This window comes from Triticum dicoccoides, chromosome 5A (genome assembly GCF_002162155.2).
Source record: "Triticum dicoccoides isolate Atlit2015 ecotype Zavitan chromosome 5A, WEW_v2.0, whole genome shotgun sequence".
NCBI lineage: Eukaryota > Viridiplantae > Streptophyta > Magnoliopsida > Poales > Poaceae > Triticum > Triticum dicoccoides.
In genome coordinates this window covers 256329544-256344090 of record NC_041388.1, presented here as the reverse complement: position 1 = coordinate 256344090, position 14547 = coordinate 256329544, and the positions used below count along the sequence as shown (strand labels likewise).

Below are 14547 nucleotides of genomic sequence, written 5' to 3'. Positions count from 1 at the left end.
TCAACTAGTGAGCATGTGCCCAGATTGTTTGAGTACTACAATCGCTTGAATCAAGTGGGAGTTAATCTTCCAGATAAGATAGTGATTGACAGAATTCTCTAGTCACCATCACCAAGTTAGTAGAACTTCGTGATGAACTATAATATGCAAGGGATAACGGAAACAACTCCCAAGCTCTTCGTGATGCTGAAATCAACGAAGGTAGAAATCAAGAAAAACATCAAGTGTTGATGGTTGACAAGATCACTAGTTTCAAGAAAAGGGCAGAGGGAAGAAGGGGAACTTCAAAAAGAACAGCAAGCAAGTTGCTGCTCAAGTGAAGAAGCCCAAGTCTGGTCCTAAGCCTGAGACTAAGTACTTCTACTGCAAAGGGACTGGTCACTGGAAGCGGAACTACCCCAAGTGATTGGCGGAAAAGAAGGATGGCAAAGTGAACATAAGTATATTTGATATGCATGTTATTGATGTGTACTTTACTAGTGTTTATAGCAAACCCTCAGTATTTGATACTAGTTCAGTTGTTAAGAGTAGTAACTAGAAACGGGAGTTGCAGAATGAACAGAGACTAGTTAAGGGTGAAGTGACGATGTGTGTTGGAAGTGGTTCCAAGATTGATATCATCATCGCACACTCCCTATACTTTCGGGATTAGTGTTGAACCTAAATAAGTGTTATTTGGTGTTTGCGTTAAGCATGAATATGATTTGGTCATGTTTATAGTAATACGGTTATTCATTTAAGTAAGAGAACAAATTGTTGTTCTGTTTATATGAATAAAACCTTATATGGTTACACAGCCAATGAAAATAGTTTGTTGGATCTCGATCGTAGTGATACACATAATCATAATATTGAAACCAAAAGATGCAAAGTTAATAATGATAGTGCAACTTGTTTGTAGCACTGTCGTTTAGGTCATATTGGTGTAAAGCGCATGAAGAAACTCCATGCTGATGGGCTTTTGGAATCACTTGATTATGAATCAGTTGATGCTTGCGAACCATGCCTCATGGGCAAGATGACTAAGACTCTGTTCTTCGGAACAATGGAGCGAGCAAAAGATTTGTTGGAAATCATACATACTGATGTATGTGGTCCGATGAATATTGAGGCTCGCGACAAGTATCATTATTTTCTGATCTTCACAGATGAATTTGAGCAGATATGAGTATATCTACTTGATGAAACATAAGTCTGAAACATTTGAAAAGTTCAAAGAATTTCAGAGTGAAGTGAAAAATCATCGTAACAAGAAAATAAAGTTTCTACGATCTGATCGTAGAGAAGAGTATTTGAGTTACGAGTTTGGCTTTCAGTTAAAAACAATGTGAAATAGTTTCACTACTCATGCCACCTGGAACACCACAATGTAATGGTGTGCCCGAACGTCATAACCGTACTTTATTGGATATAGTGCAATCTATGATGTATCTTACCGATCTACCACTATCGTTTTGGGGTTATGCATTAGAGACAGTTGCATTCATGTTAAAAGGGCACCATCTAAATCTGTTGAGATGACACCGTATGAACTGTGGTTTGGCAAGAAACCAAAGTTGTCGTTTCTCAAAGTTTGGGGTTGCAATGCTTATGTGAAAAAGTTTCATCCTGATAAGCTCAAACCCAAATCGGAAAAGTGTGTCTTCATAGGATACCCAAAAAGTTACTGTTGGGAACACCTTCTATCACAGATCCGAAGGCAAGAATTTTGTTGCTAAATTCAGAAACTTTCTGGAGAAGGAGTTTCTCTCGAAAGGAGTGGGAGGAAAGTAGAACTTGATGAGGTAACTGTACCTGCTCCATAATTGGAAAGTAGTTCATCACAGAAATCTGTTCCTGTGACTCCTGCACCAATTAGTGAGGGAGATAATGATGATGATCATGTAACTTCGGATCAAGTTACTACCAAACCTCGTAGGTCAACCAGAGTGAGATCCGCACCAGAGTGGTACGGTAATTCTATTCTGGAGGTCATGTTACTTGACCATGACGAACCTACGAACTATGAGGAAGCGATGATGAGCCCAGATTCCGCGAAATGGTTTGAGGCCATGAAATCTGAGATATGATCCATGTATGAGAACAAAGTTTGGACTTTGGTTGGCTTGCCCGATGATCGGCAAGAAATTGAGAATAAATGGATCTTCAAGAGGAAGACGGACACTGATAGTAGTGTTACTATCTACAAAGCTAGAATTGTCGCAAAAGGTTTTCGACAAGTTCAAGGTGTTGACTACGATGAGAGTTTCTCACTCGTATCTATGCTTGAGTCTGTCCGAATCATGTTAGTAATTGCCGCATTTTATGAAATCTGGCAAATGGATAAACAAAACTGCATTCCTTAATGGATTTATTAAAGAAGAGTTGTATATGATGCAACCAGAAGGTTTTGTCAATCCGAAAGGTGCTAACAAAATGTGCAAGCTCCAGCGATCCATCTGTGGACTGGTGCAAGCATCTCGGAGTTGGAATATACGCTTTGATGAGCTGATCAAAGCATATAGTTTTATACAGACTTGCGGTGAAGCCTGTATTTACAAGAAGTGAGTGGGAGCACTACAGCATTTCTGATAAGTATATGTGAATAACATATTGTTGATCGGAAATAATGTAGAATTATTCTGTAAAGCATAAAGGAGTGTTTGAAAGGAGTTTTTCAAAGAAAGACTTCGGTGAGGCTGCTTACATATTGAGCTCCAAGATCTATAGAGATAGATCAAAACGCTTGATAAGTTTTTTTTTCAATGAGTACATACCTTGACAAGATTTTGAAGTAGTTCAAAATGGAGCAGTCAAAGAAAGAGTTCTTGCCTGTATTACAAGGTGTGAAGTTGAGTAAGACTCAAAGCCCGACCACGGCAGAAGATAGAAAGAGAATGAAAGTCATTCCCTATGCCTTGGCCATAGGTTCTATAAAGTATGTCATGCTGTATACCAGATCTATTGTATACCCTGCACTGATTTGGCAAGGGAGTACAATAGTGATCTAGGAGTAGATCACTGGACAGCGGTCAGAATTATCCTTAGTGAAATAAGGATATGTTTCTCGATTATGGACGTGAAAAAAGGTTTGTCGTAAAGGGTTACATCGATGCAAGTTTTGACACTGATCCAGATGATTCTAAGTCTCAATCTGGATACATATTGAAAGTGGGAGCAATTAGCTAGAGTAGCTCCGTGTAGAGCATTGTAGACATAGAACTTGCAAATACTTACGGATCTGAATGTGACAGACCCGTTGACTAAAATTATCTCACAAGCAAAACATGATCACACCTTAGTACTCTTTGGGTGTTAATCACATAGATATGTGAACTAGATTACTGACTCTAGTAAACCCTTTGAGTGTTGGTCACATGACGATGTGAACTATGGGTGTTAATCACATGGTGATGTGAACTATTGCTGTTAAATCACATGGCGATGTGAACTAGATTATTGACTCTAGTGCAAGTGGGAGACTGAAGGAAATATGCCCTAGAGGCAATAATAAAGTTATTATTTATTTCCTTATATCATGATAAATGTTTATTATTCATGCTAGAATTGTATTAACCGGAAACATAATACATGTGTGAATACATAGACAAACAGAGTGTCACTAGTATGCCTCTAATTGACTAGCTCGTTAATCAAAGATGGTTATGTTTCCTAACCATGGACAAAGAGTTGTCATTTGATTAACGGGATCACATCATTAGTTGAATGATCTGATTGACATGACTCATTCCATTAGCTTAGCACCCGATCATTTAGTATGTTGCTATTGCTTTCTTCATGACTTATACATGTTCCTATAACTATGAGATTATGCAACTCCCGTTTACCGGAGGAACACTTTGGGTGCTACCAAACGTCACAACGTAACTGGGTGATTATAAAGGAGCATTACAGGTGTCTCCAAAGGTAGATGTTGGGTTGGCGTATTTCGAGATTAGGATTTGTCACTCCGATTGTCGTAGAGGTATCTCTGGGCCCTCTCGGTAATGCACATCACATAAGCCTTGCAAGCATTGTAACTAAGATGTTAGTTGTGAGATGATGTATTACGGAACGAGTAAAGAGACTTGCCGGTAACGAGATTGAACTAGGTATTGGATACCGACGATCGAATCTCGGGCAAGTAACATACCGATGACAAAGGGAACAACATATGTTGTTATGCGGTCTGACCGATAAAGATCTTCGTAGAATATGTAGGAGCCAATATGGGCATCCAGGTCCCGCTATTGGTTATTGACCGGAGACGTGTCTCGGTCATGTCTACATTGTTCTCGAACCGTAGGGTCCGCACGCTTAACGTTACGATGACAGTTATTATGAGTTTATGCATTTTGATATACTGAAGGTTGTTCAGAGTCCCGGATGTGATCACGGACATGACGAGGAGTCTCGAAATGGTCGAGACATAAAGATTGATATATTGGAAGCCTATATTTGGATATCGGAAGTGTTCCGGGTGAAATCGGGATTTTACCGGAGTACCGGGAGGTTACCGGAACCCCCCGGGAGCTAAATGGGCCTTAGTGGGCTTTAGTGGAAAGGAGAAGGGGGCAGCCCAAGGTGGGCTGCGCACCTCCCCCCTCCCCTAGTCCTATTAGGACTAGGAGAGGTGGCCGGCCCCCCTCTCTCTCTTTCCCCCTCGGGGAATCCTAGTCCAACTAGGATTGGGGGGGAGTCCTACTCCCGGTAGGAGTAGGACTCCTCCTGCGCCTCCATAGGGCTGGCCGCACCCCTCCCCCTTGGCTCCTTTATATACGGAGGCAGGGGGCACCTCTAGACACACAAGTTGATCCTTGAGATCGTTCCTTAGCCGTGTGCGGTGCCCCCCTGCCACCATATTCCACCTCGATCATATTGTAGCGGTGCTTAGGCGAAGCCCTGGGACGATAGAACATCAAGATCGTCACCACGCCGTCATGCTGACGGAACTCTTCCCCGATGCTTTGCTGGATCGGAGCCCGGGGATCGTCATCGAGCTGTACGTGTGCTAAGACCTCGGAGGTGCCGGAGTAACGGTGCTTGGATCGGTTGGATCGGGAAGACGTACGACTACTTCCTCTATGTTGTGTGATCGCTTCCGCAGTCAGTCTGCGTGGGTACGTAGACAACACTCTCCCCTCTCGTTGCTGTGCATCACCATGATCTTGCGTGTGCATAGGAAATTTTTTGAAATTACTGCGTTCCCCAACAATAAGATGGTTGAAAAACAAGCCAAGAGAGTCAAGGGCTACCTCCGACTCTGAGGTGTCATCCATCTTAAGAAGATCAAAGGTGCTTGATTTCTTCCTAGGTTTCTTGTTGGTCTTTCTGGCGGCTTTCGCGGCAGCCCTAGCCTTTTTGGCGGCTTCGTGGTCATATTTTGCCTTCCAGAAATCGGATTTAGCCTGCGGAAGAGTAACATACTTGAGTTCACATAATATTTGGATAATGAGATAAAGTAAGTGAAATCAAGAGACTTACATATGGCAGCGGGTTAAGCTTGCAAAAAGGGTTCAGACCCACTTTGCTGCAGTCTTCGAATTTTCCATTTACAAGTGTTGTTGTCATTTAAATAATGCCCTCTTTAGTCAGACGCGGAGAGCTATGGCGTAATGGATTGTCTTTTTCTCCGGTATAAGTACACGTCAAGCCAGATCGGCGGCTTAAGGGTATGATCCGCCACGAGACCCAGCATCGGACCAAATCCACTCCGGTTAAACCGTTTCCTAGAAGAGCTTGGACCTTTTTGATAGTAGGGGCGAGTTTCTTACGTTCGGCGGCGGTTAGTTTTTCAGGGAGTTGATGTTTTGGGTCAAGACGTTCAGCACAATCACCCACCCGGCAATGGATTTTCATCAGCCGGCGAGATATCTTTACAATAGAACCATGTATGATTCCAGTCCTTGGGGTGGCTCGGTAGAGCTGCTTGAGGGAAGATGGCGTCTCTTCTGCGTTGAATTGAGATTCCACCAAGTTCCAAGCTGGGCCCATTTGTGAACTCATTTTGGTGGTTCAGATAGAAGAATTCCCTGAAAAGCTCGACACTAGGCTCTTCTTGAAGGTACACTTCACAGAAAACTTGAAAGTTACAGATGTTTAACACGGAGTTGGGTCCAATGTCTTGAGGATGGAGTTTGAAGAAGTGCGGAACATCTCAAAAAAACTTAGCCGGACGATGAGAAGCCCCGGTTCATATGATCAGTGAATACAATGACTTCACCATCGTTTGGCAGAGGTCTCTCTTCGCCCGGGTCAGGAGCGCGGTAATGCATGACACTCTTCTCTGGCAAATATCCAACTTTCACAAAATCTTTCAAAGTACCCTCAGTGATGATGGAGGGAACCCAGTTACATGTAGTAACTGTCTTTGGTGGCATTGTGAAAGAAGGACAACCTAAAGGAAGGGAATAATTTGCCAACTCAAGTTAGTTGGTGAAATCACAAGTTAACGGTTGCAGTGTACATTCAGAATGGCGGCTTAAGCGAGGGCTAATGATATATGAAGTAGCGATAAGCCAGTAAAGTAAGCCACCCATATTCAAGATCTAACAAGAGCAAAATTGGCTAAGTGTTGGGACAAACAGGTTCCACAAGTTAAAGCTATAAATTCAGATCTGCAACTGTTCAGAAAAAGGAAATAAATTCTAAACCTACAGAGGCGGCAGCAGAAAAGTGGAGGTGCCCCAGAGGAGATCTGTCGTGATGAGGATATGTTCTAATATCAAAAGCGGGTGCTAAAGCTGCTACCGCACAGGACCTACATTATTTTCAGATTAAACTATGCAATCTGGAAAGGAGAAAGGGAAGAAACGGTGATGAACACCGACGAACACCGAAACCCTAAGAACATATCCATGAAGAGGAAAAGGGAGGGCTTACTGGTGCTAGTTGACAGCGGAGGAGTGCCGCGGCGTTTCTAGTCCGTTCAGGGCGATGCAGCGGCCGGAGTTGACGAAGGGGACGAAGGTCGACAGTGGCGGAGCTCGTGCGGGCTGGTGCGTCACGAGGAGGAAGAAGATGAGAAGGAGAAGAGAGGAGAATGAGAAAGGGGCGGTTTGACCCTATTTATAAGGAAAAGAGTAACAGGCAGGCACGAAAAACGAGGAGGCCAAATGATGATTATCCAACTAATTGAATGCCTCGATTTTCGGAAGGTCATTAAAGATAAAAGATCCGTTAAAGATGACGTCGTGGTAGGTTTCCGAGATTTCTGGAGATGACGTCATGGCGGGTTACAATATGTCACAACAGATGAAGAAGGATTTTTTCTAAATGTTGAAGATTGACATGAACAAGTTTAAATCAACCTGGGGCCTAATACTGGAGATATGACTATCAGATATGACCCGCCCAGGAGGGGCCGGGTCAACCACAATGGCGGTTCATCTAAAATGAAGCCCAAGAGTATACAAGATGGCGGTTCACAGTTAGGATTGTAAGAGGCCCAAGCCCAGAGGCGGCTTAAGGCTCGTAAGTATAAACCGACATGTATGTGTAGACTTGTAATGTAAGGCATGTAAGATACGTCACCGAGTTGGACACGTTGTATGAGCCGGCCGGGACTCTGTAGGCCGCAGGGCGTCAACCCGTGTATATAAAGGGACGACCTGACAGCGGCTTAGGGCAAGAAACTTCAGATCGAGAGCCAGGCAAAGCGTGTTTGCTCCCTGGTAATCGAAACCTTAGCAATATCACCTCAAACTGGAGTAGGCCTTTACCTTCACCGCAAGGGGCCGAACCAGTATAACTCTCCGTGTCCTTTGTCCCGTTTAACCCCTTTAAGCTAACCTCGTCGCAATGGCTCCACAACTAAGTCCTTCCATAAGGACATCTGCCGTGACACTTTCACGACAGATTTGACGCATTGTCAATAGCTTATTGCTTGCTCAAATTTGTGTGTAGGATGGGTGCAAGTTTTGATATCGGGAAGAAGATTACATTGATCTATTGATAACAAGAAAATTGATAGAAGCTTGAGCATTCGTTGCTAAAATGAAGGCTAGAGGTGAGACTAGATGTTAAGCAACATCGAATTCTTTGTAATCGAACAAGAAATAAGTGTGCAAACTCGAAAAGCCGCAGATCAACAATGAAGATATAGAGAAGATATTAATCCAACTAGTGGGAGCATTTATGAAAGTTGGTTACCTTTTGAAGTGTCTTATTTTGATTCTGTGTTCTCTTTGTTCTCGCTTCCCTAGTGAAGAATTGGTGAATTGTATATTCTAATGTATCAATATGTCGTTGAATGAAATAAAAAAATGTATTCCGATGGCCCAAAAAAAGTATACATAGAGGCTCCAGGCAGCCATGCTGGATTAGATGCGCCCAACGGTTAGCGCATCTAGGAAAACGGCCGGACGCCGCTATCCAAACGGAAAAAAATGAGCGTCCGTTGGAGTTGAACTAAGCAAATGGTTGCAAACTTACAATAATGATGATGATGATTCCCCAGCAAAAAAAAAACAAAAAAAACTATGATGATGATGCTCCCGCGCTCAATAGTCAATCTCAAAATTTTAACTATGGAGGTACAACATGGTCAAACTGTATTCGAATATGGTCAAACTGTGTACCACCTTTGCTCAGTTTCTGGGTTGAATTCGGCTTCGAGTGCCGGAAGTACACACCGATGCATTGAACCAATATAGTGCATGCCATTTTTACTCGCAAGAGTTCAATTCCATTTTTTCCAGCACTGCTAACCCCGCTACTCGAGAAGACAACACTCACTCCCCTATGAAAAATTCTAAACGGAAATGCTTTTACACTGCATGAAAGCTCGAAAACTGGCTACATCAGAGCCTTGAAATTGCAGGCCAGGCATCAGATCACGAAAGGCATTACATTGTTGGTGGCGGTCCTCCCTCCAACTAACCCCAAAGATTCGAAATACATAGCATGTAAGCAGCAGCTTCCTATATATTTGATGAGTTCTCTTTCCGCAGCTTGGCTGGCCTCTCCTTGTGTGATTCTGCATGGCAAAGTAGCAGGTTTTGTCATGTTGCCAACACAATTCAGTCTATGTGTGCGATTGCGCTACTCCAAATCTTCCAATATACTGCTCCCTCCGTTCCTAAATATGGCGTTTTGGTAGTTCAAGAACTACCAAAACGTCATATATTTAGGAACGGAGGGAGTAATACAACTGAATACAACCATGAATTACTCTGGTGATGAAGTAGAGAGCAGGATTCATTGTTTCTTGGGAGGACTTTTTGAAAGCCATCGAGGCGAGTGAAACCCCCAAAGACCTAATAGAGAAAAAAAATACCTGCATATCTCCTCTTCTTGTTGGCTCTTCTTCTTTTGCGCTCAGCTTGTGTAAGCTCCGCGTCTTCTTTAATATCCCCTTTCCCTTCAAAAACTTCTTCGGGAGCGAGCATTGCGGCATCTGAAACAGCTACAGGTGCAACCTGCAAGGAGGAAGACAAGTCGTTACATGAATGAAATACTCAAATAGAATAACTTCACGAGAGAAAAACAATGATTGTGGTACCTCTTCCATTGCTAGAGCAGGTACATTAACTTGTATAGACATATCCTCAATGACCTGAAAAGACAACACTTGTCCTTCTTACCAAAAATTGCAAACTTTAGGTATTATACGCTGCTGTCTAATAGAGAGCTATCACATACCGGCTTTGGGGCAAAGTGGAAATGAGAGAGCGCATCCAACTTCAAGCATATCCTCTTAAATAAATCATTTGCCTGAGTTGAATAAGAAGTTAGTCAGAATCAGGAAGTATCACTTTGGTAACACAAAAATATCCACATAGCCAGACTGATAGTTGATATCATAATAAAGACAAGGAGAACATATGCACATAGCACCGGTGGAAAGATTGCAGGAAACAGAAGCATAAAATCAAGTTGGCCAATGTAGTAAGGGCACTTAAAAAAAAAGATAACTGTAAAGTATCAAGTGTGACCTACGCAATATGTATGCTTAACGTAACGCATATAGTGACTGAAGCAATCCATTTCTTCTCATTCATTACAAAATGGAGTATTTTTCTAACACCGGAAATTCCAATAGCGAACTTCATATCCATCGCATGGCAATAAACCATCACTGAGCATCGGTATTAAAATTGTACTCCCTACACTAGTGTCAAAAACGCTCTTATATTATCGGACAGAGGGAGTACTTCGTACTATGACAAGCATCTTGTGCACCACGAAAAAGTGATGATGAATATATTGACACTACAGTCACCAGGACAAGCAGGGAACATGAAAACTTGCTAATTTAGATGGATATAATAACATCTGGCATGCCTTTACTAACAAGACAATGCAAGATTTGCTCTTTAGCGGACATTATCTTTCAATCCAACACAAATGATGTATCAGATGTTGCACAACAATTAAGACCAACAAGAGCAGAATAAAACTGTAATCATGATAGGTAAATCCAATGTCACTCAGGTTTTCTAGTAAAAACAATTGATTGCTCACCTCATTCTTCAGTTCATCTGAAATAGCAAGTGTGGCAGGTGCAATGCCAGTTTTTTCCTTAAACTCATCCTGGAAGAGCAAAAGAATCAGTTAGTGGATGAACTATACTAAAACTGATCCTATCTACCAACTCGTTTGGATTTAAAATAAGATCATAGTAAGACAATACAGACCTCATAATGTTTGGCAAGACCCTTTTTGCTCTTGTTTTCATCCTGTTGAAATATAGCAACAATAGTGAATCACACAATTATCATACTGTTATCATGAAAGAATTCTAGTTATTGCAACCGATCAAAACCATACCATCTCCATTTGCTGCTTTGGAGCTTTATACGGCAAGGTTGAAGGCTTTTCAACATCATCAAAATGACCCTGTCAGGAAACAAGAGAAGCTATCTCAATATTACTAGCAGAGTCACAAAACGAAATAACCAAAGAACTCCTCACAATTTCACTCTACTATTTCCCGGTATACTACTGTTGAGTGTTGACCCAGTTACGAACGTAGTGACATATCCAGAAAAATATTACCTCCGCAATTCTTTTCTTGATCATCTCCTCGAGAGAAGCTGTGACTTCCTCCGTGATTACTGGGGCAGGTCTTACATTATGCTCAAAATCAAGATCCACTTCCAGGGCACTATTTTTGGGCCTCCTGGAAGCATCAACCTACAAAAGGAACTCGTTTAAAAAACACAATTGCAATGGTAATTAACTATTACTAGCACAATATTGTGAGTCAGAAATATGTCTCATTTCCAAAACATGCTATCAGCTACCTCTCCCTGCATGATCCATTTACTGGGTTCAAGACTAGCTTTCTCCATTATGTCTATTTGGTTACGCATCTTCAAGAGCCCCTTTTCATGAGTTGAAAGACCTTGTTCATCCTGCATAGAAGGGAAAGCATGTTGATAAACAAGTATATGTGCATTACTTATTTCAACTGAAATGAGTACCTCTAATGCTGGACCATCATTTACATCATCCTTCTCAATGTTATCCACTTCCATTTCATGCAATTCATCCTTGAAGTGGACTTTCTTTGTGAAACCATTTCTCTTCTTGACTTGTTGCTTACAGCTTTCCTCAAAAAAATCCTCATACCTGAAAAGACACTCTTAGCTGGTTAAAAGCACAACACAAAATTCATGGCAACCAAAATGCATGATATATAACATTATTCTACAGCCTAAGGAAGATTATAGAATAACCTCAAGTTTCAATTCTGCATTTTCTTTTATTTCTCAAGCTTCAGACTGTTTCAAGTGCACAGAATAATCAATATCGATGCGCATGAATTGTTTAAAACATTTGGAAGCATGAGAGGAAACTTGGTTCATTTCTGCGGCCTGTGCAACAAAAAAATAGAGCAGATAAAGCTGCTTTTTAGCCTCTCGTTCTTGTCGTTTTAGTTAGCCTACCCCCCACATTGTTTGGTACTAAAGGCTTTGTTGTTGTCGTCGTCGTTTTAGTGCAGATCACAAATCAAGTGGTGCCTTCACAAAACATTGAAGATACATAGTGCGCTCCGACATGTACATGTAAGATCCGTTTTGAATTTTTGAAGCTTCAAACACACACTTAAAAGGGAGCACATGTGCTCGGCATTAAAAGAACATGTCCGGATTGTAGAGGTTTTACTGGGCAAATGTAGGTGGGATAGGAAAGGACTGTAATGCATGCACTACAAAAGATGGGTGCTTACGACTGTCCAACAGGGACATTTGCACCAGCAAATAAGTTGTACGACTTGGTTATCTCTCCAGTAAAATCAACTTGCTATGTTATGTAGAAGTGAGTAGTGACACCTTTTTCTGTGAATTTTTTTTGTTGAACCCTCATGGAGGTGGTTGGCAATTGGATAATAGCCTTTTCCCTGTCTTGGTAAAGGTGGCACGAAAGTTGTTCTGTATGAAATCTAACTTTTTCATTGGTTAATTTCTATGTTAGGTGGTACGCAAAATCATGCTTTTCTGTTCTTTTCAGACTTGTTTCACTGCAACCCCACAAAGGTAAATTACTACTTCAAATCTCCAGTACAGGTGGCAGCAAGCTTCTGTACATTAAATCTATTTTTCATAGGCTAGTTTTTTTCCCTCTCATCAACAAATTATGTACAAACGGGGCTCTTTTTCATTATTTACTTTTCTACTATATGAGTCCATCTCCACACAAGTATTAATACTTAATTTCTCCCCTATGTCAATGAAAGGAAGGCTCCCTTCCCTTCTATTCACCTAAAGAAAGGAAGGTCTCATGTAGTGATATCTTGTATATTAACAGTGTGGAATTTCTAGAACGTGCATAAATATCATGCATAAGAAATTCCCAATTATCCACCCTTTGATTTTTTTCATAGATCAATTTATCTTCTATGTGTTACAAGTTGGGAAAGAGTTGTGAAGCATTGTTCAAGCAATTTTAAAATCCTACATGGCTACTATTGTCATATCTTCACATGATCGATGAACTGTGCTGTGGCACACTTTAACAGATATAAGGAGCACATAATACAAATTGATTCACATTTTCACAATCACCACAATCGCATACTTGAGATTAGCATAAAATGCTTACCTTATATCTCCGCCGGATTTCCCCGCACCCTCTTCATCATCAGACTCAAAATCTTCCAACTACAGTTAATAGTGCCACCAATCAAATTAAGAAGAAAGGAATTCAGGTTAATGTCCTTCATCAATAAAGTGTGGTATCTAACACTATAACTGTCAAAAGGAGCACATTGGTCTATGCAGTAGCTATAAACATATGTGTGCAATGCATTTCATGAACTAGCACTAGCTGTTAAGTCATTTATATTGCACATCCATAAGAAATTTTGGCTTCCCTTAATGAATTACTTATGGTTCTACATCTTAGATTCTATCAGAGCTAACAATCATTCCATGTATATAAAGAGAGTGTGTGAGTACAAATTACTTACATCCAAATCGTCATCATCTTCATCATCACCCCCGTCATCTTCATCCACATCCTCCTCATCACTATCGTCCTCCATCAAGTTTACACTAGCCTTCTTCTTCTCTCCTCCCTTGGAACCCCCACCGTACTCCAGCTCCTCCCCCTCCTCCATAAACTTTTCCAGGTCCTTCATCTTCAGAAACCTGTCCTCCACCCCGTTCCCTGCCTTCGCCCCTAGCTCCTCCGTTTCTTCATCCTCCCCCTCCCCCGATTCCAACTCGTCATCCGTGTCCTCCAGGCCACCCTCATCCTCCTCCTCCTCCGATTCGTCACCCTCTCCATCCTCCTCCTCGTCTGACGGGCCCTCCTCGGCTTCAGCGGTCTTGGACGGCGGAGGAGTAGCCGACGGCTGCGCAGGCGGTTGGTGCTCGAGGCGGCGGAGCTGGCGGTGGAGGTGGGGGAGGAGGGGGCGGGAGAGCAGCTCGCTCTGGGACCAAATCTGCTCGGCGTCGAAGTTGGGGCCGGCGAGGAGGTTGGGGAGCGGGGGCGGCTGCACGGGGGAGACGACGGCGAGCGAGGAGTGGAAGTGCTTCAGAGCCGCCCGGGCGGCGGCGGCGAGGTCGGCGGACGGGGAGAGGTAGACGGACGGGTCGGCGCCCCGCAGCTGCTGCAGCGCCACCTCGCCCTTCTCCGCGGCAAGCGGCTCGTCCAAATCCATGGCCATTGCCGTGGTGGCCGGGAGCGAATTGGTTGACTGGAGTATGTGGAGGCGACGCTGGGAAAGACAGGAGGAGCAGGTTTGGGTTTTAGGGTTTTAACTCGTTGAGCCGCAGGCGGCGATGTCCTTTATACGATTTGGTCCTCAAACTCCACTCCAAATGTAAAATTCACCCTCCAAGCTCATAACCCTCCAACGGCCGCGTGAAAAATCACAAAACTGGCCCTTTGACCAAATTTCAGCACAAAATGGCCATCTTTTGAAAATCTCTACTCGTAATGTCTCAGTTGGTAGTTCGCGTTCCGGGTTTTATTTTCGTCCCACCTCACCCGGTCTTTTTTGGTACTTCTTTGATACTTGCTCCCACCTCCCGCTGACCCGCCACGAACCGACAAAACCACGTACCGAGTCCTCCACCAGCCCCCGCGCTCTTCAGGTCGTAAGCACCGATCGCGCCC

At 42.7% G+C, this 14547-nt stretch overlaps 1 protein-coding gene across 1 annotated transcript; it reads right to left on the bottom strand.

Annotated features, from left to right (window-relative positions):
* Positions 1–8761: 8761 nt before the first annotated feature.
* On the bottom strand, positions 8762–14176 carry LOC119300865 (U3 small nucleolar ribonucleoprotein protein MPP10-like). The gene is made up of 12 exons (XM_037577762.1): positions 13394–14176; positions 13027–13085; positions 11406–11553; positions 11226–11336; positions 10978–11115; positions 10750–10818; positions 10617–10658; positions 10444–10512; positions 9622–9693; positions 9482–9535; positions 9257–9398; positions 8762–8956 (listed from the first exon to the last, which is right to left on the bottom strand). The coding sequence occupies exons 1-12, from the start codon at positions 14093–14095 to the stop codon at positions 8901–8903; spliced, it is 1662 nt and encodes a 553-aa protein (XP_037433659.1). The 5' UTR covers positions 14096–14176; the 3' UTR covers positions 8762–8900.
* Between the last annotated feature and the right edge of the window lie 371 nt (positions 14177–14547).